This window comes from Lissotriton helveticus, chromosome 7 (genome assembly GCF_964261635.1).
Source record: "Lissotriton helveticus chromosome 7, aLisHel1.1, whole genome shotgun sequence".
Lineage (NCBI taxonomy): Eukaryota > Metazoa > Chordata > Amphibia > Caudata > Salamandridae > Lissotriton > Lissotriton helveticus.
The window spans coordinates 1,858,656,040-1,858,683,652 of NC_136068.1; the positions used below are offsets into that span (position 1 = coordinate 1,858,656,040).

The following is a 27,613-nucleotide window of genomic DNA, read 5'->3' on the forward strand; positions in this document are numbered from 1 at the left end:
GCATCCACCACCATCACTTTCATGAAAATCTGAGGATCTGAGGTAAGGCCAAAAAGGAGGATGGCAAACCTTAAGTGTTCCTTGCCCATCTTGAGCCACAGGTGATGCCTGGGGGACTGCAGGGTGAGTTTGTAGATAAATGTCCTGCAAGTCCAGGGATACCACCCAGTCTCCTGTGTGAAGAACGGTAAGGACCTCAACCAGCATTCGTTTTTTGGATTGGTACTACCGCAGAAATGAATTCAGTGGACAAATGTCCAGGATAGGCCTGGGGTATCTGTCCTTTTTCTGGATGAGGGGGTAGCATGAATAACATCACTCGGAGTCTGGTACCAATCCTAGTGCACCTTTGGAGGGTAGACGATTCATCTGCCTCAGGATTTCTCTAGTGCTCCCCCAAAATTTGTTGTAGTGTGGGAGGAAAGTAGGGTGTTGGGGAAATGAAGAGGAGGGCATAGTCCCTTTGAATGATCTGTAATCCCTATTTGTCTGACATAATGAAGGTCCATCCGGGGAGGAATTGTTGAATTCAGCCTCCCACCAACAAGACATAAGCCTCTGACGACAAACTAAAGGGGCTTAGCAGGCTTTGCAGTGGGGCGGAAGAAAATGGAGGACCTTTGGCCTTGCTGTATGTGCGGTTTCAGCTGCCTGCACATCCATTACCTTAAAAAAAGACTTGACTGTCTACGAGTCAAAAAGGCCTATAGTCTAGCCCCTGGAATAGCTCCTGAATTTTATTAATTGATGGAGCAATTGCCTCAGTGGCATCAACAAACCCAAACAGCATGCAGTTGCTCGACTGCCTTTAAATCTTTCTAGCGTCACGTACATTTTTTCCCTGAAGAATATGGACCCTTCGAAGGCATATAGTTTGCACACCACCTGAAAATCCACATGTGCCTTCTAAGCAGGAGACTAGTGCTAACAGCCCTGTCAATACATTCAGCAGTATTTAGGCCTGCACCAATTACCTACTTCACTGTATCCGGCCCATCAGATATCATCTGAGTCGGAAAAACTCTCAGGTCCTCCGGGGACCACAGAAAGATCTCGCTGGTCATGTGGCACGGACCAAGCAGGTACCTGCCCAATAAATAAAATGCTTTTAAGGGTCCACGAGCCAAGCTCGCTGGAGAAAGCATTATTTTACAAAATGTGTCAAATCCTGTTGGAATCTCTAATTAAAGGAGTGTTAAGAAAGGAATTGGGATTTACCATGCTAGTGGAATCCTGCATAAGTCTCAAGGCAGGCACGAACAAGGCTTAGACCATGGAACCATGAAAGCATCAGTGAGTGCATCATTAGATGGTAGTAGAGGCTCAGATGGCATTGCCCCTGGTAGGAGAATTTGTGTCTGAACATTCGGCTATGTCTCAGTAACTGCAGATCCAGCACCTCAGCCAACATCTGGACCACCATAGCAAACAAGTTATTTTCTTCCAATGGTAAATGTAAATGTATAGCATTTATATAGCGCACTTCTACCCGGAAGCCTCGTAGCGCTGTATTCATACCGCTGTGGAACCCATCCTGGATTTCCTGTGAAATGTCCACTCCTGGGCACTCCCAATGTGAAGCCAGGCATCCAAGCGCTGCTGGGGCCATTGTGGAGATTACGCAAGCTATTGCCCAGAGTCACAGAGTGAGACCCATGATTAAACTAGGCATGAGGCGAGAATTATCAGGTCCGGGGAAATTGAGTCCAAGAGCCACCGAGACGGGAATTGAACCCTGGTCCCGGGCCAGACCTCTGCCTCAGGGTCTGCCACTCTAACCATTGAGCCACGCTTCTCCACCCATGTGGCAAGTCAAATTCTAGCTCATTGCCATTTTGGAAGTACAAGTATACTGCTCAACTCCTTCCCCTCATCATCAGTGTTCTATCAGGCACTCGATTGTACAGGGTCAGAATCGAGCTGGTAGTTGCGCCACTGTAGATGTGTCAGGAGCTAAAACAACCAGTTAGGCTTTTGTAATTTTCTATGGAGACATTGATCATGCTTGGGCCGACATCAATTCTGGATTTTCTATAGGCACCGGCACTGGGTCTTCCATCTGCAATGGTGGAGTTGGTATTGGCATCAGTGCAGCAGGAACAGGAGTGGATCTTGGAGCTGGTGCGTAAGGTTGTACTGGAATCTGGCAAAGCATGGTAGACTGCAAAGGGAGGAAATCCAAGTGGTAATCTGACTGGAGGCCCATGTGAATCATTGAGGCCTTAAGAAAAACCAGAAGGAACCGGAATCACACCAAACATTTGCAGCTTGACCTCCTTGAAGGCTGTGGGGGTCGACAGCCGCCTGGGAAACTTGGAGCAGCCCAGGACCAGCTAAGGATTGAGTTCTGGAACAGGGAACTTTAAAGGGGTATGAACAAGATAGGAAAGCAGCCAGGGATTATACAGCCGCACTGAAATTGTCACATATAATATACTGCGATTAAACGTTGCCCACCTCAATGGTCAGCTACTCATTGACCAAACATAAACATGAAATATATACAAATAGAGAGGCAACTACAATCAATTAGTGAATGTCATATATTCAAAGAACAAATAAGTGGACAGTGGCAGGTTCTGGTTGATGAATTAATTTCTTTGCTTTGTATTATTTTTTTTATTTTTTTTCCCAAAATGACTCAGCCAACGCGAGTCACCTTAAAAACGCTTTACCGAGGCATGAAATATTAACCACTCTGGAAGAAAAAAAATTCGCTTCTGCGTATATTCAGACATGCTAAAATCTTTCACTAGTCAGTTCACACACTAAAGGTATGGACTCCACGGTCTTCCAAAAAGCTTCTATATCCCGAGGATATAGACAGCGTTACGCCCATGCATGCATCGTCACATCTCCATAGAAATCAAACAAATGTACGTCACTTCTCTTGATAGGTAAGAGTATGTGTTCTTGAGACCAGCTTGTGCCAATATGTATTGTCAATCGTCAATTGAGAGTTTTTTATTCACAAACCCTCTTCAGATTGGTGCGTGAAGTGTGTTCAAAAGCATGCAGTCAGGATATTGCCAGTCGGGACTTCGAAGGGGTGCAATGTTCATCTTGACACCCTCGCACCTTCGTATCCAAGTTAGAGTAGAGGGATGGGGTTGTGTCCCGCATCATCTTTTTTTGCATTTGGATTTTTTTTTTTTTGTCATTTTTTATTGAAACAGATTTGACAACATGGAGAAAATATAGCATAGAATGCAATAAGCAGTACCATGCTATACAACAGTAGAGTGGCGGAGGGTAGGAAAGAGTGGGGATGAGGGAGGAGGGCATCAGTAAAGGTACACATATCATCTGCAGAGTCAGCTGGACGCTGGGCCCTGGACACTGGGTGCTGAACACTGAGCATTCCCCTGGGCAGTAGCAGGGGTAGGGTCCATTGGCCATGGCTCCTCATAAAGGGGGGAAGAGAGGATAAGAGTCCAAGCAGGGAGCCGGGCAGGGAGAGCAGAAAAGGGGTTGGGGTAGTCGCCTATGTTGTAGGGTGGGGAGGGCTGCAAGTCCTGTTCCCCCTATGGTAATGATGTGGTAAATCGGGACGTGTGGTTGGCGTGGGGGAGCTCGCTAGTTGGACCAAGGAGGGCCATGGGCTGCCGGCAGGGAGGAACAAGTGGGGTCCCCGAGGAGGGGTCTGTGTAAGGGGTCACGGGGTAGTTGTGGTGGCTGCCCCTGCTAAGGTGGGAGGTCTGCATGCCTGCATGTCGGGGGGGGGGGGGGGGGGAAGAGGACCATGGACTAGGTGGGGAGGAAGCATAACAAGAAAGTGTGGGAGGGATGGTGAGTGTATGGGAAGGAGGGGACGTGGGGAGAGAGGGGGAGAAAGAGGCATGTGGGGGTGGGAGGGGCAGACTTACATTGCAGGCTGTTACAGCGTGTGCGTGCCGTAGCCGGGACGGCTGAATTGGAGGCAGCTGAAGGAAGCACTCGGGCCATCGGCCCAACTCCCCTAGATGCTAACCAGTACATTCCGGATGAATAGCAGAGGGGGGTGGAGAGGCAACGATGACATGGACCACTTCAGGGAAAATCTCACAGGATGGGGGCCCATGTCTATGCAAACACCTCTGCTTGATCTTGCATACCGTAGATAACCCGCTCCTGCAACGCTGTCGGGATCATTGCCACTGTCCAGTAGGGGGGGGCCGCCAATGGTGGAGATTACAGAACTAGCAAGAGTGGCAAGAAGCGTGTGAAGGAGGCGGTCGTTGCAGGCAAGAGAGGTCTGGGGTGTCCCTAGTGTCATTCAGGAGGATGGTAGGGGATAGGGGAGTTGGAGATGCATGGACGCTCCCAAGTTATCACCAACATGGGACCAGAAGGGCAAGCCCTATGCAGCTTCATCAAGGTCCAGTACCACTGGTGTAGCGTCTTCAATAGGCAGACTTTCAACCAGACTTCCTGGGCGCCCTAGGGCTTCCGGGATGTCAGCCCAGTCCTCTTCCTCTATGGTGATCTGCAGGCGGTACTGCAACTTGGTGCGGAGGCTGCGTGAGAGGGTTTGGAGAGAAGGTGGCTTGTGAGCATGCCAAAGAATCCAGACATCATGCCCCTATGCCAGCCTCTCGTGGTCAGGTATTCCACCACCGATGAGGACTGCAGACCACGGGCAAGGGCAGAGACAGCGCCTCAAGCAATGATGGAGTTGTAAGTACCACCAGGCCTGTTGTGGGTGTAGGCCGAACTCTTCCCTTAGACAGTCAAGAAGTTTCAGGTCGCCATCTAGCAACATCAGGTCCAAGGTATGTATGACCGCCTCCAACCATCATGTTCAGATGAGGGCATGGCTTTCGATGGGAATACTATCATTGCGTCACAGTGGCGCCTTGGTGTGCGATCGGTGGTCCACTCCAAGTAGACGATGAGTGCGGCGTCAGGTTTCGTGCATGGCCTGCAACACAGGGTGCGGGAGGTGACGAATGGGAGGCATGATCCCCATAGATGAGGCTAAGACAGTCGCCGCATGAAAGTATAGATTGTTTTGTGTGGACAAACTACACCAGGTCCGGGGTGCCCAGGAGCAGATAGGCAAGTTGGGAGAGATGGAGGGCAAGAGCATAGTGCTCCACAGATTGGAGGCCCAGACCTAGGTAGGAGCGACGTACCATGAGACTGGACGCAGTGAGGTGGGGTTGCGTGGAGCGCCATATGGAGACCCTGATCCGGGAGTTGATGAGGCCTAAGATGGCTAGAGGCACCACAACAAGCAGTATGCCTAACATGTAGGTAAACTGCGGCAGAATGAGCATCCTCACCACCTGCATCCTGCCCAACATAGAAAATCCCAAGAGGTACCAATTTTCAAAGTCCCTCTTCAACCGAGTTATCAGGGGATTTAGGTTATCCATGACCATTCTGGCTAGACCTCTATTGACCATTATCCCCTTGTATTGGAGTCGTGAAACTTTCCAGTAGAAAAGGTATCCGTGGATTGCCGCCTTTGTGGTACCGTTCGAGAGCGGGGGTCCTCACTCTTGTCCCAGTTCACCTTATATCAGGACAATGACTTCAATGACTTCCAGTAATGCCGGCAGGTAGCGGTGGAGATCCGTTAGGGTGAGCAGGACATTGTCGGCTTATAGGTATACTTTGGAAAGGCCTCCCACAATGGGCATGCCCGCTATGTGCGGTGAGTGATGGATGACAGATGCCAGGGGATCCATAGCCAGGAGGAATAGGCGGGGGAGAGCGGGCAGCCCCGACAGGTGCCCCTCTGGATCTGTAAGGGATCAGAGGGGACCCCTCACCCCCCACACAGTTGACCTGAGCCCTTGGGCAGTTATGCAGCAACTGCACCTTGGATATGAATTGGTCTCCTAGGTCGAACCTTTTCATGGTGGGGAAAAGGTATCCCCATTCGATGCCATCAAATGCCTTTTTGGCATCTTGGGAGAGAGACATCACATCATCTGGTAGGTTCTTAGCGGTCCAGAGGGTGTGGGCCAATGTACGGAGATGACTCATGAGGATTGAGCCAACCTACGTGTGGTGAATGAGAAGGGATGGGGGGAACCCTGCTCAAGTGTGCCGCTAGTGTGTTGTCAAGGATTTTATTATCACCATTCAAGAGGGATATGGGTCTGTAACTGCCACACAGTGAAAGGTCCCTCCCGGGATTGGGTAGGACTGTGTCACCACCTTGTTAGAGCGGGATTTAAGGGTGGCCATTCACTCCATTTCTTGGAAAGCGGCATGTAGGGAATCGATTACCTTCTCCCCTGACCATCTATAAAATTCAGCAGGGAAGCCATCCTTCCCTGGGGCCATGTGATGGAGGCGGTCATCTCCAAATTGCCCTATCTCTTCTTTGCGGATTTACCCGTTAAGATCTATCTGCCCTTGTCCGTTAAGCTTGGGAGGTAGACCCCCTCCAGGAATGTGGCCACCCATTCCATGCTGGTGCATGTGGACTTTGATTTGAATTTGCCTGAAGACTTTGAGTTGGAAGTGGATCGTTCACAGAAGCGGCGTTGGGACCGAGACCAGGCCCATACCTTGGAGTGAGACCTGTGCTTCGACTGCAGTCTCCTATTGCGTTTTTTGATGTCGAGCTTAGCCTCCCGATCCCAGATCACTTTGGGATACATGGGGGCAAAGTTGTCTCACAGGCTCCAAATACGGACCTTGTGAGAGTATGTGACCAACATCTCCTTCCTGTAGTCTCAGCTCTGCTTGAAGCCTGTCGTTTTTTGAGGTGGACATCATTCCTGCACACAATGTGTGATATGATATTTTTAGGCATTGACAAAAGGTTGGGAGCGGAGCTCTAGATCTGCAATGGAAGGTGCAGAAAGAAATGAATTTACGTCAGCATGCAGGGGTGGCCCTCATGTACAGCTCCAGTTCATCACTTCCACAGCTATATGGAGCCACTGCAATACTACCTGCCGGCACGCGAGAGCCTCTTGCCGGCAGACAAGAACACTGCTGTTGAAGTTCTCTGGATACAGTCTGGAACCTGAGGATATACTAAAGTTGAGGACTCTGTATCTATCAAAAATATAGAATTTAAGATCTAAACTGCTGCATTTTATGCTCTATTAAATCACAAAAACAAAATCGAAACTGTATTTTGTGCAAGGATAGAAAATGCCTTCAAATTAACTGAGTGGCTCTGAATACAAAGTAACTGACACCCCCTTTCAGTTCACTGTACAATGATATTAAATAACTATAGGAGAGGAAAATACCCCTTTACCCCCTTTTAAAACTCAAGGTCAACTACTGAATAACTAACCATATAAAGCTGTCGTTTGCAGCCACTTGTATTGAAAACCTTCCACTAAATATTTACATAGATATTTTAATCTTCTACATTTTAAGATGTTATCATTGTTGGCTCTTTATTTCCAGCACACCACAACATTTTTATTACCCATCGATAAGAAGGCTACCAACCTGCAGCCAGCTGTTCTTCTCCCACTCGAGGACCATCAGGGCTTTCCCTTCTGCCTGGCTGTCGGTGATCCTTTGGTTTCATGTGGTCCTCTCGTTTTACCCTCAAAGACACATCGGAATGTGAGATGGAATCATCTGTTAAAGTAAAATTGATGCTTTCACATAAATTTGTTTCCCATTGACTTACAATTTCCAAACTTGTCTTTTATGCTCATGTCTTTTCAGAGCCTTTCTATAGGAATGTTGTTTCAAGTGTTTTTGAGTTTGTTCTGAAATGTTTAGAACAAATTCCAAGCGTAACCAATAGAAAATAGAGTTTAAACTATTCTAAACCTTGAGTGTTTTACACAGGGGAGACAACCATTCCATTGCACATTTTACGTCTTATAAGTAGAAAAAAGTTACTCATCTGTTTTGTGAGCTTCCTTGTACAGCAACAAAAATAATAACTTGTTTTGTGCTCAGTTTAGCCAACCTAGGAAAAATGGAAGCAGGAGCGGATTGGGCCAGGGCTATAACTTGTGACCTGTTGAACACTGCATAATGGTGACTTTTAGATGCATTCAGTGTTACACAAATAATGAGGATTAAATGTTGGAAATTCCACATGTTGATAAAATATAATACAGATTGTAAAAAGATGCAGCTAATGAGCGGCGTCAAGTCCTAGTTTGCTGTGGGCAGCACCCAAGGTGTGGGATCCACCTGACCCTCGGGTTCTAGAGCAGGTGGAGTATTTCAATGTATTTAGGAAACAGGCCAGTGTATTTTTTTAACTATACATGTAACCAGTGTTAACTGTTGATACCAAGGCTCAGCAAAGCCCCAAAGTAAGTGGTTGCATATATTTGGGAGATTCTAGCCCAAGAGGACTTACTACAACAGTTCTCTTGTAGGTCCATTCAAACTGAATAATTCATGTCCTTTTGTGAGTAAACCATTTCATGAAACCCTAATCTAGAGGAAGTTATTGTGAGCGTACGCTTTGAGGAAAATGAAATTTTACATGACCAATATGTCCCCTGCGTGTACCCTATGTTTAATGTATGTGCATGTCATACATGCATTTTCCCTTAAGTGGCCTGAATCACAAGGCCTCTGCATTTACGTCCTGCTTTAGGATGCCAGTCATCAAGTCTCCCATGTAAGAAATATTAAGTTAGCATTTAAGGCCCATGTATTTGCATTGTGCACTTTTAAATAAGTCACGATGAACCCGTTTTGTGGTTCAGCCTGAGCCTGTTTCTGAATTAGGGCTCCAGGTCTCCAGACACTCTGAGAGCTGCAGTTACGTATCCCTGACCTTGCATACCTCTGGCTCAGCCGAGGCCCAGCACGGGGTGCCAAGACAGTGTTTTGCAAAATAGTTATCTGCTTGTTGTACAGAATCACATTCCTGCCCAGTGAAGAAGGTAAACAGAACCCGTCTGCAGAGATAGGGCCTAGCCTTTCTGTCTCCGTTTAAGTAAATTACAGAGCTTGCATCCGTAGAAAGCCCACGGCCCCCATGCAATGCACGAAGAAATATATGCCCCCTCTGGCTCTTAGTGACGAGCGACCTTTGCTTCAGATAAAACATCCCCGGACTCAAGATATCAGATATTACAAGACGTGCTGGTCGCCCTGACACTAAAGGCCTCTCTACTAGACTGAATGTCAGCTTTCCCCCAGTCACACGTCAGTTGCACGTCATGATCAAGTTGCACGCACAAGTAGGGCAAAGTTCCAGCCTGCCATGCAACCCCCCTCCATGTATCCACCCACCTATGACTCACCTATGACTCATCAAGTGTACACCCTCATGCACGCCCACATGCTCTTATCTTCTTTTCTCTCCTATGTACAAGATTGCACGTATAAATATGTAATCAGAAAATAATGTTTAGAAGACCCTTCCTGAACCTTAGAGGTGATGGAACAGATTCTCCCTTAACTCGAGTTATTGGAATAAAGCCCTTTGACTCAGATACCACGGACTCTGCCTCTCATTTAATGCATGACACTTTGTTTATTTAAGGAAATTATGACAGGGTAATATTTTATATACCACATTAATCTGGCGCCCGAATAGGGACATATCCCTTTCCCCACGCGCCGGTGACGTAGGTCCAGCCTTTGCCCCCTTCTACAGCCGTGACGGACTTCAAAGTGTACACGCCAGCGGGACTTCCTGCTTACTCCCTCAGGCCCACGGAGGAGACGGACTGCGACCAGGCGTCCACACGAGGCGGTGAGGATCGCGGATCATCCCAACCAGAGCCCAACCCGTGAGAGAGCAAGGTCCGAGGTTCCGAAGGCCCACCTGTTCCGAGGCGCATGCGTAGTATCAAGTATCAAGTTTCCGAGGCCTTCAAGTTCTGCTTCCCGGTGAGTACCACTATGGGGAACGCATCAAGTTAAAGACGTGTCCGTTCACACGGACAAGACGGGTCCACGGTAAAACATGGGCACGGTAAAGACGGGTCCACGGTAAAACGTGGGCACGGTAAAGACGGGTCCACGGTTAAACGTGGGCACGGTAAAGACGGGTCCACGGTAAAACGTGGGCACGGTAAAGACGGGTCCACGGTAAACCGTGGGCACGGTAAAGACGGGTCCACGGTAAACGTGGGCACGGTAAAGACGGGTCTCATTTTTGGGACCGGTATGGTTGTACTGTATTCCAGTGCATAAAGGTAACTGTTTTCAAGTATGTGTTTTATTCCATGTATCAGGTTAGACTGTATCTGTTTTAGTGTTTTAATGTTGTAGTGTGAATGATTGGTGATTGTTTCAGTCTATTCTATGTGTATTGTATTTCCATTGTGTTGGTTTCAACATGCCGCTGTTTTCGAAATTGCGTCAGATAGGGACCAGGAAAGGTATACTAGAAGAGTCAGTCAACATCCCGCCCAGAGACACACCTGGTCATTTTATGTATAATAAGCACGGGCTAGACGCCATTTTGTTTTTAGATTTATGGGTAGATTACACAAAGGACTTAGAGGAGAAATATAGATGGCCTGTCTCGGGAACATGGGATCCTGAATGCATTATGAGAGTAGAGGAAGCGCTATGGAAAAAGAAATCAAGACCCTCTCAGAAAGATGCCATTGAGTTATGGCGCAAAGAGTCACATAGGAGAACAGAGAAAGAATTGAACAAAGCAGAGAGAACTAAACAAGCAGGGGAAAAAGCGAAAGAAAAGGAACTACGGGAGGAGGGGGAACGGGTCAAATTAGAACAGGTTGATAGAGAAAGAAATGCCGTCGTTACTGGTATTTACCCCGTCCTCTCAGAAGAACTAGCTAGAGTGACCACCTCAGAAACACCCAGTAGGTCGCGAACGCCACCACCTGTGCCATATAGAGTACGTAGAACAAAGCCGACAGCATCCGAGGCGTTCATTTCATCGTATCTAGACGAGCCCATACCAGATTACGCAAATACAGATTTCCCTCCGCCTCCAGCAGCGGATCAGCTCCAGCAACTCGTGAAAGACGATGTAGGGCCAGGGGCAGTAGGAGGGTTACCTACTGTAGATGTAGCAATTCCACATTGTATATATGATCCAGAACCAGGAAAGGGTCCAATGCTTGTGATTTCACTAAGACTGAGACAAGCTGTCGCATATTTGGAAAACTTACCAGACATGAAAGAGCACCTAGATAAAATGTACCGTTTCATTAGAACGGGGGAGGAACCCAATTGTATAATACAAGCCATGCAACACAGAAAGGTAGGGGTTAAGAATTATATCCTACGTTTTATTATTAATTGCCTGATCAGGGAACAAGACGGAGGTGACGGAGATGTAAGATCTGGTTTGATAGAATGGAGTGACCACATAAATGCCGGTCGACATGATAAACAGGGACAGACAGAGAGCATGTACAAGAAAATACAAAAGGAAATATTGGCAATACACAGAACAGGGTCTGACGAGAAGGGTGAGTCATCAACGGAAGAGGTAGAAGACAAAATGAATTATGTAGGTAATGCACGACGGTTTGACAGGCCCAAGTGCCTCGACTACCGTAAACAGGGGTCAGCTATAAAAGAAAGATATTCCCTTGAAAATCTGTTCCAAGCTACTGAAAAAGCCCTGAAACAACGGATAGGGAGCGAGCGACCTCCCACCATCACGAAATGGAGTTGGCCCGGTCAGCCACCCAGTGGGTGTCTAATTCTAATATATACAGCAGTGATATATTGACCCAGACTTTCTTGAGCCTTCCACCGAACGAACAGCATTTGGCTGGTATTTACATGGTTCAACATTTAATAACATTGTATGAGAGTCAATATTCCGATCCCGGTCAATTGTATAAATTATTGGACGACTTGCTTCTAGACAGATGGACAGGCCTGGGTACTGAATTAATGAATGTCATCCTGGATCAACGACATAAATACATAAATTCTTTGACTACATGTATGCTTCCAACCTCACATCATGACAGAAATAACTTACACGTAGACAGACAGAACCCCCTACGAGAGGTACATCCCGTCAAAAATGCGGACAATGTGTTACAACGGGTGTATGTTTATGTTCCTTTGACGAAATTAGAAATTCTAGAGATGAAAAAGATGTTGCCCTGCCATGATAAAGACCCAGAGGGGTTGCACCGAGAATTAAAAGACATCCTCCGCATAGGAGATTATACGTACTCTGACATTCTGAAGCTACTGAAAGTACTGTTGCCTGCAGGTATTTATGAAAAGCTTAAGGAAAAAGACTGGGAGGTAGGCGAGAAAAAGTTAAGTTGGGCTGCACTGGAAACAGAAGACAAAGGCAGGCTCCCAGGAATAGGTCTTGGGGACAAAGCTAAAGAACTGCCTGAACTCCTGATACAGGTTTTACCGAGACTATTGATTACGAAAAAGGAAGATTGGGATGCTATTTCAGCCTGTAAACAGAAACAAGATGAGGACACGAGTGATTTCTATTCTAGATTTGAGAAATGCTTTACTATTAATAGTGGCCTTAAGCCAGGTAGCGAATCATATCCACATCTTTTCGTGAGCAAATTAGTAGAGAATTCCTTACCCCAGATCAAGAATAGGGTACTGAAGGTTGAGAGTACTTGGCAAGCAAACAGCCCTTCACAAATGTTACAGATGCTACAATATCACCAGAACAGGATTAGAGAAGAGCAGGATCAGGAAAAGAGACGCATGAAAGAAACAAAAATGAAGGTGCTGGTTGCCCAAACGGTACCAGCAAATACGAACAAGATTAACACGACACATGTCAAGGGGAACTGTAATTATTGCAAACAGCCAGGTCACTATGTAAAGGAATGTACAGTTCTGAATCACAATATAGCTACAGGCAAGACAAAAGAACGACAATACACTCCTAGACAAAATAGCACCCAACAGAACACACAGCAGACAGTAGCGAGTTTTCCACCTCCACCACCGCCTGTTCATGCCACACCACAAATGTATCAGTACACACAGTCAGACTATCCAGAATATCAACAGTTCTCATGAAACAGCCTTGAGAGGGAAGTTGGCTTGCCCCTTATTGAAGTTCCTGTAGATCAAGAGGGTCCGTACGTACATAGTCGTGTACTAGGTCAGGACCGAAAGTTTCTGATTGACACAGGGGCGAGCAGAACTACCATCAGTCATGACGAGGTTCCAGGGGCACCTCTCTCGGGCTCACAGAATGTTTCCCTGGGATTTTCAGGAAAGCCTATTGTTAATGAAGTATCGAAGCCAGTCTCCCTCGGGGTTGGTCCACTGTCACGTACCACAGACTTGCTACTTACTAAATCATGTCCAGAAAACTTACTTGGTATGAAGACATTAAAAGATCTTGGAGCAGTTATCTGTTGTTCTCCAGAAGGAGTGCGACTGTTCTACGGGATTTTAAGGGACATTATGTGCTGACTGATTTTGACCACAGACTCCAGAATGTGCCACAGCTCCTATGGGCACAAGGACCGACTGACGTAGGTTACATGGACATAACACCACACCATGTCACTCTCAAAGCAGGAGTAGTATTACCACGTATTAGACAATACAAGTTACCACCTGATGCCGAAATAGCCTTATTGAAAATAGTTGACTAGCTCATTTCACGAGGAGTAGTGGTAGAGACTGACTCGAATGTATGTAACTCACCTGTCATTCCTGTCCTTAAGCGATCTGACCCTAGTGTACTACCAGTGTACCGACTAGTTGTTGACCTACGAGAATTGAATAAATGTGTAGTACCCCAATATCCAGTGGTTCCAGACATTTCTTCATTACTGACTGCCATTTATTCTGAGGCCACATTCTTCACTGTCATAGACTTGAAAAATGCTTTCTTTAGTGTTCCCATTCATCCAGATAGCCAATACCTTTTTGGATTTAGTTTAAAAGGGCGTAGCTTTGTATTTACAAGAGCTCCACAAGGTTTTACAGAAAGCCCTAGCATTTACAGTCAGGCATTGAAAAGACAGCTGGACAGTATTAGCATGCCTCCAAACACAGCTCTACTCCAATACGTAGACGACCTCCTAATCACAGCACGATCAGAACCAGACTGCGAAAATGCATCACTGACAGTTTTACACTTTCTGGCAGACAAGGGGCACAAAGTATCCCCTTCAAAGCTACAATTCTGTGAACAGCAAGTGGTGTACCTTGGACACTTGCTGTCCAAGGATGGTAGACAGCTAACACCAGAACGTATACAGCTCATTTCTAACCTTTCACAGCCTAAGACACAAAAGGAAGTACGGGCCTTCATTGGCCTCACTTCATACTGTAGGCAATGGATTCCCCAGTATGCCTATCTAGCCAAACCACTCATACAATTGACAACACAGGAGGCAGCGTCTTCGACTGTCCTCCCTTGGACACAAGAACATACCTTGGCATTTGAGGAATTAAAAAGAGCATTATGTCAAGCGCCAGTTCTAGCGACTCCTAGTTACAGTAAACCTTTTATGCTTTTCGTAACTGAACGGGATGGAACAGCGTTATCTGTCCTCACACAAGATCAAGCAGGAAAACACAAGCCTTGTGCTTATTTTTCTAGTACACTAGACCCAGTGGCCCAGGCTCAGCCTGCGTGCCTGAAATCGGTTGCAGCAACAGCCCTAGCCATAAGACAAAGTGACTCGATAGTGCTGGGACACCCCATGACAGTACAGGTACCACATGCAGTGGAAGTTCTCTTAAACAGGACACAGACACAACATTTGACTATAGCGAGACTGACAGGATATGAACTGACATTGTTTCAGCCACACATAGAGATCAGACGATGTAATATTCTAAACCCTGCTACACTTTTGCCCTCAAGTACAGTAAATGCACCACCACATGACTGTGTGGAAGTAATGAATATAGTGACGAAACCAAGACAAGACCTGACAGATATTGCACTTCCAGACCCTGACCTAACACTCTATGTAGACGGATCATGCATGAGAACGAGTGCAGGAGAGTTAGTAGCAGCATATGCCGTGACCACTGCTACTGAAGTAATAGAGACACAAAGAATAGACACACTGTCAGCACAAGCAGCAGAGCTCATCGCTCTGACACAAGCCTGCATAAGAGCTAAGCACTTAAGAGTGAACATTTATACCGATTCACAATATGCTTTTGGCGAAGTTCATGATTTCGGAGTACTATGGAGGGAGAGAGGTTTCTTGACCTCTCATGGGGCCAAAATTCAGCACGGCCCGCTTATTCAAGCCCTGTTGGAAGCAATACATTTACCTACAGCCATAGCTATCCTGAAATGCAAAGCTCACACCAAAGTTACAGACACCATTTCCCAGGGTAATGACCTGGCAGACCGAACTGCTAAACTTACAGCCCAGACACCAACAGACACGACAAGGACAGAAGTACCATTACTGACAAAAAGTATGACAGTCAGAGATCCTTCTCAAGATGTACTCGACATACAGACACATGCCACTACAGATGAAATAAAGAAATGGACTGAACAAGGAGGGATCCAGACTGACCAAGGTTGGATGACTAAGGGAAAAGGCACATGGTTTCTTCCAGATTCCATGGTACAAGTAATCATAAACACAACACATAGTCCAGCACACTTGGGAGAAAATGCAATGATAGACGGTTTACAGAATATCTGGTTTAACAAGCACCTGCGTGCAGCAGCGAAACAGAAAGTACGAACATGTATGATCTGTTGCCAGTTCAATCCAGGTAAAGGCATCCCTGTGGAACAAGGCGGATTTCATCCTCCTGACCACCCTTTTGAGGTCCTCCAGATGGATTACATCCAAATGGACAGATGTAGAGGTTACAAGTATGTCTTGGTAGTTGTGTGTGCACTATCTAGATGGACAGAAGCGTATCCAGTTCCAGATTATACTGCTGTGACAACCGCCAGGCAATTGGTGCGTGAGTTCTTCCCCAGATATGGATTGCCCCGTGTCGTCTACTCAGACAATGGTCAGCCATTTTCCTCTGAATTAATGAAACAAGTGTCTCTTCTGTTAGGATATAATTGGAAGTTCCATTGTGTACGACACCCTGAAGCAGCAGGCCTTGTAGAAAGACATAATCAGACAATCAAGACGAAACTAGCAAAGATTTGTGCAGAAAAAGGCGTGAATTGGATGGTAGCCTTGCCGGTTGCCCTCTTTTACATGCGTATGGTAGCTCATTCCAGAACAGGCCTATCCCCGTATGAAGTAGTTTTCGGTAGACCGCCAAATATGTGGGGTACGCCTATGCCTAAGAAAATAACTGATGTTGACAGTAACATGCTGACAGATTACCTGGCTTCCTTGATGTCTGCACTACTCTCTTGTCGTTCACAGGTTGCTGCCGCCTTCCCTGACAACACCCAGGTCAAGGAACACGCCATAGTCCCTGGGGATTTCGTGTTTGTCCGGAATTTTGATCAATCAAGCCCCCTTGAGCCACGTTGGAAGACGCCGAAGTTGGTGTTACTGACCACGAGGACTGCGATTAAGGTCGAGGGAAGAAAGGGATGGCTTCACGCTCATCACTGCAAGAGATACTTTGGACAATCTGGTACTTTTGAAAAGAATAAAGACATTAAAGGCATTAAAGACTTTGCGCCGCTTGCGCCGCCTTTGCTAGAAAAGACTCCACAGCAAGAGTATAGGTCTAAGTTACGATCTAGTAAGTCAGACGAAGTTTAATTGTTTAAGTCCACTAGGTGGTGAATCGGTTAGACTAGATTTCTGACATGTATAAGATCGCATACGACAATAGTAAAAAGAGCAAAATGAGAGAGAAATACTGTAAGCTATTACATAGTAGATGTATAGTTTCTTTGATTATTCTATTTTTTTGTGCATCGTTATAATCTGTGTTAGTTTAATACTACATGTTTTCTTTCCTCCTTTTGCCTCACATATGCACTCTTCCCTTAACAACACCGTAGAGCATACATTCAGTGACCTGCCACCTCATGAACTGTCATATCGACTTGCCCTGCGTAACAATACTTTCATTCGAATGTTACACCGTTCTCATCAGACCAGCAATGCGACTGATTGCTGGGTATGTGGCCAACTGCCACCTTATCAAGAGACGAAGGGAGTTCTGCCCTTCTTCCCTTTACCGTTCTCCCACAATGGTTCGTGCGGAGCATGGTTTGCCTTAATGACCTCACTAGACAAAAAGTCCATAGTTTACCAAGATGAATGGATATATGGAAACCTGAATAAAGTAATGAATGAAGCATGTTTTCCAGACAAAGACGGATTTCCCCAAAGGAAGGGAACAGATCTAGAAAATGAAGAGTACGAGCAAGGAAATGCATCTGTTAGTTTTATAATGCTGAACGCTCAGCCCATGCAAAATATAGGTTCACCATTTATTTCAGTCCTACCGGTAAAAGGTGATTTATGTGTTAGAAAGAAAGGTTCAGTATATATGGGACACAGCTAGTGTGGAGTTGTAGTAGAGTTTAACGATAAAGGACAGTCTTCTTTCAAAACATCACGCCATACCTATTTCATTTGCGGTCAGACAGCCTATGTACAACTGCCCCTAGACTGGGGTTGGACATGTTATATAGCGTTCCTGCTGCCACCAGTCTTTCTGGCCCCATCCCATTATCATCGAGATTCGCGACTAGAGCATGTTAGACAAAGGAGAGAGACTGATTCCTCAGAGATAGATCAGACTGAAACAGCTTGGGAGCAATATACAGATTTCAACAAAGGATTCTTTTTCTTCATAGGTCCCGTCCAAAACAGTAAACTGATACGCAGGTTAACAAGGACTCTGGAAGCAGTAGTGAATGTGACTGCTTCTGCTCTGGCGAATTTGACCCAGGAGCAGTCTGCCATGAGACTTGTTGTTCTTCAGAACCGCCTTGTTCTTGACGTCATCCTGGCGGATAGGGGCGGGGCTTGTAGAGTGATCGGCTCCAGTTGCTGCATTTTCATCCCTAATAACGCGCCATCTGTGTACGCAGCAATAACAAGACTCCACAAGATTGCTCATGATATACATCAAGACCCAGGCACATGGACTTGGTCCAGTTGGCTCTGGGGTGTAATATCGGCTTGGGGATGGAAAGTGTTATCGTTCCTAGGAATGATACTGCTTATGATATTCGGCTGCTGTCTCTGTCTGCAGTGTGGCCCGGCCATTTGCGGCCTGTGTGCGACTGCCTGTGTACCACATCCACGTGTACGAAGGATCAAAGATGAACAAATGATGCTGTATGATCAACTATACGGTCTCATGAATATAGATGTGTCCTGAAGGGTAACGTAGGGGACAAGGAGGGAATGAGGAAAATGAAATTTTACATGACCAATATGTCCCCTGCGTGTACCCTATGTTTAATGTATGTGCATGTCATACATGCATTTTCCCTTAAGTGGCCTGAATCACAAGGCCTCTGCATTTACGTCCTGCATTAGGATGCCAGTCATCAAGTCTCCCATGTAAGAAATATTAAGTTAGCATTTAAGGCCCATGTATTTGCATTGTGCACTTTTAAATAAGTCACGATGAACCCGTTTTGTGGTTCAGCCTGAGCCTGTTTCTGAATTAGGGCTCCAGGTCTCCAGACACTCTGAGAGCTGCAGTTACGTATCCCTGACCTTGCATACCTCTGGCTCAGCCGAGGCCCAGCACGGGGTGCCAAGACAGTGTTTTGCAAAATAGTTATCTGCTTGTTGTACAGAATCACATTCCTGCCCAGTGAAGAAGGTAAACAGAACCCGTCTGCAGAGATAGGGCCTAGCCTTTCTGTCTCCGTTTAAGTAAATTACAGAGCTTGCATCCGTAGAAAGCCCACGGCCCCCATGCAATGCACGAAGAAATATATGCCCCCTCTGGCTCTTAGTGACGAGCGACCTTTGCTTCAGATAAAACATCCCCGGACTCAAGATATCAGATATTACAAGACGTGCTGGTAGCCCTGACACTAAAGGCCTCTCTACTAGACTGAATGTCAGCTTTCCCCCCAGTCACACGTCAGTTGCACGTCATGATCAAGTTGCACGCACAAGTAGGGCAAAGTTCCAGCCTGCCATGCAACCCCCCCTCCATGTATCCACCCACCTATGACTCACCTATGACTCATCAAGTGTACACCCTCATGCACGCCCACATGCTCTTATCTTCTTTTCTCTCCTATGTACAAGATTGCACGTATAAATATGTAATCAGAAAATAATGTTTAGAAGACCCTTCCTGAACCTTAGAGGTGATGGAACAGATTCTCCCTTAACTCGAGTTATTGGAATAAAGCCCTTTGACTCAGATACCACGGACTCTGCCTCTCATTTAATGCATGACACTTTGTTTATTTAAGGAAATTATGACAGGGTAATATTTTATTTACCACAGCTTCAAGAATCGGGAAGCTCAGTCCTTGCATTTTAGTTACATCTGCTTTAGGTGCATATGTGCAGGAAACAGTGGCAACTACCATATGAGCTAAAGTGCATGTTATGATAGCACATACTTAATCCGGATGAGCATTAAGTTGGTCATTGAAGCAAAATGGTAAGACGTCTCAGGAGGACTTCTTCGTCCACTGTATCAAATGCCTCGAAGAGGTCTTATAACATTGAGAAAGTTGGTCCTCTGGAATCCAGGATTCACAACAGCTCTATCTTAACAATGGCCACCGCACTCTTTGTGTAGAAGTTGAGCTGGATAAAGTCTGGTATCTTTTTGGAAGTCCTTGAACTTAAATAACTTGACGTGGTCACTGTATGGGTGTAGTGAACAAGGATAAAGAACTCTGTGCAAGGGGTTATTAGTAACTGTGGCATTGTCTAGAAAAGCTCCCTGGATTTATTGAGGGCAAGTGGACTGTCTGCCAGTACATATTTTACGGCAGGAAAATCAGAAATCGCTTACGTTCATTCACACCACTATCTGAGGTTGACTGTATCAATGTCTGATTTGGAATTCTTAACACATTTTCTACATGTAATCAAAGATAATGTTTGCTCAGGATAGTATTGTATTACTTTGGCTTGAGGGTACGCAGCATCAGGATGGCACCTTGTCCAAGGTACGGAACAGAGGCCATTCCATAACCAGTGCTGGCTCAACGCAAAGATGAGCACACGTTTTTGCCGTGGTACTATCTAAGGATCATAGTTTCAACCCTGAATGTTTATGGTGAATGCATAAATACAGACACGTTTGCCCGGAAACTCCTTACTACTCATACCAACTGCAGTTCATTCTTTAACTCTAAGAAATTCTGAATTATATGCATGCAGTCTAGACATTGTTAAGGAATACAACCAAGTAATCTTGATTGTGGTTGGAATGGCAGAGGGACTCTGTTTTAGCCCAGGGTGAATTTGTTCTCAATTACGCTAACCCTTTTTCAAGTTTGAAGAGGACAGCAAAAGTCTCAGGCATATGGGGAGTAAACAGTAAAGTGAATTGGGAAAGGTATGTTAGACTTGTAGAGAGGTCACTGCAAAGGTGCACATCTACGCAATGAGCGGTGGTGTGAAGAAGATCTGGCAATGCTTAAATATAATATAAGTTCATTAATGTCTTTTGCTCTGGATATTAGCTTTATATCTGCAGCTTCCTGCATTTTACATTTTCCTTATGACTATTTCACTGTCCTTTTCCTAATGAGCTATAATTCAGGTACATGGTTCCTAACAAGCACCTCCGAGTTGTGCTCTCTTTCACTACAGAATATTAAATGTAGACATTAGCTTTCGACAAGCTGCTCGTTTGCTCCCACACAACTACTTGTTCTCAAATGACAATTAACACTAGAGACAGCTTCCAACAGTCCAACTAATTTGCCGCCATGCCACTATTCTTACCCTATAAATGTTTAAATTCAGATATTCCTTACATACACATTCTATTCTCTATCCCCATCACAGTCTCATCTGCCCCAGAAAGGTGCAATTAATGATGGGTACTTCTTAGATTCGTCTTTCCACTGGCTCCTAAATCATGTCTGAATCAAATCCTCCTTTTCATGCATGGCTGTATTGTAAAAGCTTTTTTATTATCGATTCAATGCCCATTAGATTCCCAATGTAAGACTAATGTTGATTTGTTACCTTTGCCTCAAATTGTAAAGCGCTCTGATATCCTTCGGGATCTAGTTTGCGCTATATACAACTATATAAATGAATACATAAATAAAAAAGGTTTCTGCTAGTGGAGACTTAGCTGGCTTTGGCATCAGAGCACCCCAAATTGTTGTCTCACTTTTTGTTTTGAATTATGTTCCTAACTGTTACAATGCGGTTCAACTGCTATAAAGAGTATTGTGAAGCGCTCTGATATCCTTCGGGATCAAGTTTGCGCTATATCAAACTTTATAAATAAATAAAATAAATGACACTGATCAATATTTCCCATAATTCCTGTTTGGAGTCAGTGTGGGAAAATGTACAAAAACGGAGAGGATACAAGTGCTGAGATACAGGGAAGAATAGACCATTATAAGTGCAAATTCGAATCGTCATCACTAGCAGCTTACCTTCTCAGAGAAGAAGCCTTTACCACCGGGGATTTCCTTCAATGCTTGAGACTTCACCAGCAAAGACATTCCCCAACCTACCTAACCAATGGGCTTTCAAGAATATTCAAGATGGCCCAGATTCAAGCAAACTACTTCTATGACAAGAACTTGCTTTTAAAAAAAAATGTTTTTATATATGTAAACAGAAGGATTTGGGATTTATCTTATCCAATGTTATCAAACGGTCCACCTAGGCCACAAAGTAGCTCAATACTAGGTGAATATTTTGGTGTGTAAGGGGTGATTTGACCACAGAAAAGTAAGAAAGAATGCAACCACCACAAAGCGGATTGATGCCGTCCGACCCGTGGCTACCAAAGCAGTGCAAAACTACATCAGGCATGATATCCAGAGATATCAGAACTTAAATCTGCATAGACTAGAAAGGAGGAAGGGGGAGGAAAGATAAAAATGCAACTTCTTCAGTGGTATGAATGCAGCAGACGAGGTGAATACAGTACAGTGAAGATTGTGTCTAGAACAAAGTGTTGCACGTTAAAGCATTTTGCAAGAGTGTAGACATAAAGTGGACTACATGCAATTATAAGAAACATATGAAATGGGTAAACTGGAAGAGCAAAGATGGTTGGCGGCTGAGTTTACGTTGGTACAACCACCAGGCAAGAAAATGAATAGACCACATTTTGCTTCAACACTTTATTTACCCCTTCTATTTATGTATCTATGTTCCAGGACCCAAGCACATTTGCCCCTTTGCTATAAGTAAGTCATGCTGTGACAGCAGCATAGTTCTAGAAGAAAAAGAAACAAGCAGGAAAGGATTTGTGGAGATCTGAGTCCTTCTATAACAATCTTTCTGGCAAGAATGGAGGAAGCACTTGTTACTTGACAAGTATATAGTGAGCTGCTGCTGCAGTAGTCTGGCTTCAAAGTGGTCAGCCTTGTCTGATTGGCTATGCACAGTTGGAAGTGTGTGTGTGTGGGGGGGGGGGGGGTAGCTGTATTTAAAGTCTTCAGTAGAATAGACATTTTTAGAAAATAACCCTCTGCCAAAACAACTCTCTAGAATCTCTGAGAGCAACACTGCCCATTTCCAATGCTCCTTGATGTCTGATAAATTCCACTTTTAAGGTGATAAGTACCTAAACATTATTTTTATCCTTAGAGGGACCAGACGAACATGCAGATTATTACAAAGTATTTCTGATTCCATGTGTGATGATATTATTGGAGCTAAACCAGCTCTAGTAAGGGCTTCTTAAAACTTGTTTTTCACATTCAGTCCTAGGATCTGATTCATCAGCAATGTGTTTTGCAGTCAAATAACTCATCGGAACAACCATCTCACCTTTGAGCGGGCCATCGTTAGTTCCAGCCTCTTCTGCCCAATACCATTCTCTGCAGAAGAGCTTTTCCTCTTGTTTAATTCTAAACAAAATGTCGGGCTGGATGGGTGACAAGCAAGCTGTAAAGAGAAACATATGTAATGTTTTGTGGTTCTTTACCCGGGTTATCTAAACACAAACGTGACTCCATGGTGTTCTACCTCACCAACAGAGTTGATTGCCAATGGAAGAAAACATATTTATCTTCAGTAAGGACATTTCTGGCAGCTTCATAACCTTCCCACAGATTCCTCACCTTAACAATAATCTTTCTAGGCTTTAACTTTTCCATAATCTTTTTTTCCGCAGTACTGACACTCGCCTGCCGCCAGGTGGCGCCACACAGAGACGTTCATTTCCAGCTACAAGTCTCCGGCCGGATGTGACATCACTGGAGTATATTAGGCACCAGCCTGCATGCAGACTGTTGTACCTGGTATTTTCTGTACACGGAACATGGTGTAAAGAGAGGAACCGAGAGAGTAATAACAACAAAGAAGACAGCACATAACGTTTGCATAAGAAAGACCAGATCATCACTAGAAATATGGTTACCCAAGGTAAATAACATTCCTTCAAATGGGCTAATAAGAGAATTATAAAGAGTAGGGTTGGGAGCCCTGGAGTAACCTTTTGATGGATATATCACAGTGGCGGACATCCAGGTGTGAAATTCTAGTTCTCCCACAGTCTGCATTGTGGGGCGATCAGATTGGGAGTCACTCCTGCTGTGACAGACTTCTTTCTGGGGGAAGAGCAGGGCAGAGGGGAGGGCACTTCAAAAGGAAGCAGAATCGCAACACAAACTTCAAAGACTCAGACCCTAAATCACATTTAGCGTCTGGAAGTGGACTATAAAAGAGGGAGCTCAAGACCAACAAAATTGTTCACTGCCAAGCAGTCGGTTTGTGCAAGGAGGAGAAGCTCTGCAAGACTTCTGTCTGTGACAAGGGCTGAGGGCTAAGGCTTGCCAGTCTGCCAGCTAGGGGAGGGAACATTATCCAGTAACATCAAAGACTACCTGCCCCCGGAGCCTGAAGCACCAGTGCCTGCCTGCTTGCCAAGACCAGCGTTCCCTGTGAGGAAGAGGAGTGTGGTTGAGGGAATGAGTCCGGTGGGGGATCCTGGCGAGTGGATCCCTGTAGCGAGGTGTGAGGAAATAGCTGCTGCACCTATTGCGCTGTTGGCCTTCCCCTTTGCAGGTTTAAGTCGGTGACACCATATGCCAGAGGGAGGCACTGTGAAGAGTATCACTATGCCAATTGGGCCATAACTCGTGTACGTAGGAAAGTCAGTAATCCCGTATGCCAGGTGGGTATGCCGTGAAGAATACGGTCATGCCGATCAGGAGTGGAGTAAGGTCGGTGACCCTGTATACCTGGTTGGGCAACCGAAAAGGACAAGAACAGTTGCAAGACGTCATTGTGAGGAGAGACTGCCATGGTGACCCGTGCGGGCCAGAGGCTCGATTGAGGATCAGAACCGAAGCAACCTACCCCCACCTGTGGGAAGGATCAGAGAAACTTACCATCTCACCGGAGGAAGCGTCGTGGACGACCACCAGTTGCAACTGCAGAGCCGCGAGTGGTAGTAACCAACAGCAGCTGCTCCACGCAGAGACTCCGGTCGCACCATCCTCGCAGATGTGGCTAAGACTGAACGTATTCTGCTACATAGCGCTTCGGGCACTGTAACACTTGACGTTAATCAGAGTCAGAGTGGGACTCCTTCGATTCAGAGTACTAATGGTGCCAAACCTGAATGTCGCCTATCGCGAATGGGGAATAACCACTACCACTAGTGAGAGGGAAGTAGGACTCAGGGACCTGCATACTGAACGCTAGAGCCCTGACCTTAGGTGGCTGTGTGTATTATTTGTGTATCCTGCACTCCACTTTGTATTCATATAGAAATACTACTTTTGTCATAAAAGAAAGTACTTGACTGGACAATCCTTTATTGCTACTATTGAACGGATTTTAGTCGAGAGCCTGTGTTCAAGCCCCGTATTTACCTCCTGCCAAAACCTGGACTGCTCGACCCACACTACCACTGAGATTCACGTGCTGAAGGGGTACTTGGCCCAGTTGCCCAGGACACATAGTCTGTTGGGCCTGGGACATCAGAAGTAAAAGCCCCAACCCCCATGGTTAAATCCATTAGCTCCTACTGGCCCCGTGGCCCTCTGAAAGGTATTCTGACAATGATGCTTTGATCACAGGCACCAGACTTGCCAAGCCCACAGGAAGGGACCCCACTCTTAGGGAGTAGCCCAGAGGGTTGCACAACCAAAACTAGGATACTGCAGCCTCACTTTCTACTGCTCTGGTACACTGGGGGGAGGCAGGGGATGGTGGGGGACTCTCCAGGCACAGAGCAAACAGTCCAACTTCTGGTGGGAACATGCTGGGACTCTGGCTGGTCCAAGGAACAGGACTACTTCCTCAAGGAAGAAAAAGACTTCTACGGTCTATGGTGCTTTTTATGTTTTTTGTGGGAATGTCTTAGGAGAATGTTTCTTGGAAATGACTTTGGGAGAAGAAGTCTGATTGCGACTCTTCCTGCTGGGCCTTAGACAAATATGGCTAGGACTCTGTGATAGCCTTTGAGTGCCTGGAGCCGCAAGTTGCATCGTCACGTCCCAAGGCTAGACACCAAAGACTGTGACCATGGGGATCCAAACGAGAAATCGCCTTATGGCTCCATCTGCAAGACTTGGGCTCTTTGCAGGGACAGTTGAGGGATTTATTAGTGATACAAATACATGGTTTGTTAGCGATACGCTGAATGAGAGCTTCTATCCAAGTCAATGAGGTGTGAAAAAATAAGAACTGATGTCGGCACACAAGTTGGCGACTAATGTACTATGGTGACATCTTTGTGCCGAGGCATGGCTGGAGCCACATGGTGTCACCTGGCAGCAATGGAGAGACATTGCTGTCGAAAGATTTTCCGGACTAGTCTGAAGCCTGAGAATGCATAAGCCGAGGAATCTGAAGGACAATGCATCCATCAGAGAAAGGCGGGTTTTGCTTCATTTGCAAAACCAATGATGAACTGAACAAATTAGAGCTAACTATTGGTGTTACAATTTACACAGTGTTACAGGTCATGCTGCTTATTTCTTTAGGGGTGGTAAAATGAAGAATGGATCACAGAATTAAGCGGGCAGCCCATTGCATTTTCTGGGAATTGACAGAACGTTGAAGCAGGTCTACTTACGCATGTTAGGATCATTACCATTGATACTTTTCTCTGGATCCTGGAAACGAGCCTTTCTGCTTCTACTGATTCGGAGAAAAACATTGGTATTGACAATGTGATGACCTGTCATAAAAAAACGAAAATTGTTGGTACGTCAGATGAAATGAAATGGTTAGAGAAGAATGTATTGTGCATATAAACAGTTTCCTAGGATTCCACCATTTACAGCTAAATCACCAAAAGGCTAGTCTAGAATTTTGCTATATATTTGTCTTAAAGAAGATATGAAGACCATCTAATTATAGAGTTAGAATGTGATGAACAGACCAACTTTTTTCAGCTTTCGATCTCAGACCAACAACTGGGCCTTTTTTGTAATTTGAGACACATTTCAATATCTCCACTATGCTTTCAGTGACCCCCACCTATCCTGTGTATGTAAGGGGCAGACCTGCTTAGACTCGCTAAAGAAGGTGTCGGAACAAGGTGAGCTGGTTGACGGACAATGGCCTTACTCTGCCCAACAAAAGGAGACAGTGCCTTTAGTTCTCTGGAGATTTGGACACAAGGGTAACCTGTTAAGCTAATAGCAGCTATTCATACATCAATAAAAAAAACAAGAACTGTTCACAAATTATCCCAAGGTGAAACAAGCATCAAAAGTGAACAGAGTGCATAGAGAGATGATCAAGCCAGAAGCCACTGGATAAGTACGCAGCAAAATGATTTGCACTTCTCACAATGGTAGTTAATACTGCGACTATATATATGCTGATTGCTTATGTGTCAATGGTGTTTCAACCTTTTATTAACAATTAAAGGGTCATCATCAGGATTGGGAGGATGAGAAAAGTACAATGTTGTGATTAAAGCAATGCCAACTGATCACCTGATGAATGCAGGACAGCAGTCCAAGCACCATGTTATGCTCTGCAGTCGAACCAATAGTGGCAGGTGAAGTCTGCCCGCTGCCGGTACGCTTAAAGATGCTAAGAACAGAAAGAGCGTAAGTGCACTCCGTCACTGCCCAGCCCTGGAGCATCTTTGAGTTCACTAGGTGCATGGAGGGCACCATCAGAAATACGACTGGGTGTGCGGTACGCCGGGTAGTGTGGGGTTGTGTAGGTAAGCAGGAGGAATGGATCCATGCCACAACCTGAGGAGTTCCATACCAGCTGCTGGTGAAGAGGGGGAGCAGTATGTGCCTGATATGAACAGAGAAAGCATGTGCTTGCATGAAATGTGCATTTGTGAGCTGTGGCATTACTGCGGGGGAGACTTCAGGGTAGGGAGTATTTAATAACAACGGTCCCCACGGATGTCAAAAACTTGAAGAGATTAACAAGCAACAAACTCAACAGAGGCAGAGTTCCAACATAATGTATAAAGGGAGGTTCCATACATGACACAATGGTGTTCTCTGGAGCCATACATTTCGGTCATGTAGGTTGTTGGAGTACAAACACATATCAGTTCACATGTGACGGTTACCTTCTGTGTCAATGTCTCATTTTCTGCTGACAAATCAGCATGGCCTTTCTGAGAGTTAAATAAAGCAGTTTGGGTGCAGCCTATTTCAGATGGCGTGTTCAGGGAAAAAGCGTGCACGCCGTGAGACAGAATCGCAGTACTATAGATTCTAATGCCAGGAAAATCAATCCGAAAAGTG

The 27,613-nt window shown here is 45.5% G+C and overlaps 1 protein-coding gene across 4 annotated transcripts in view; it reads right to left on the reverse strand.

Moving 5' to 3' along the window:
• LOC144770838 (uncharacterized) overlaps nucleotides 1-27,613 on the reverse strand; it is a 161,610-nt gene that overhangs the window by 111,708 nt on the left and 22,289 nt on the right. For 2 of the 4 annotated variants that reach the window (XM_078655618.1, XM_078655619.1), the window contains exons 3-5: nucleotides 25,963-26,067; nucleotides 22,704-22,820; nucleotides 7,408-7,542 (exon numbers count right to left, since the gene is read on the reverse strand). In XM_078655618.1, coding sequence (XP_078511744.1) covers nucleotides 7,408-7,542; nucleotides 22,704-22,820; nucleotides 25,963-26,067 — 357 coding nt within the window. The remainder of the gene's footprint in view (nucleotides 1-7,407; nucleotides 7,543-22,703; nucleotides 22,821-25,962; nucleotides 26,068-27,613) is intronic. The other 2 variants (XM_078655621.1, XM_078655620.1) reach the window with 1 other exon arrangement.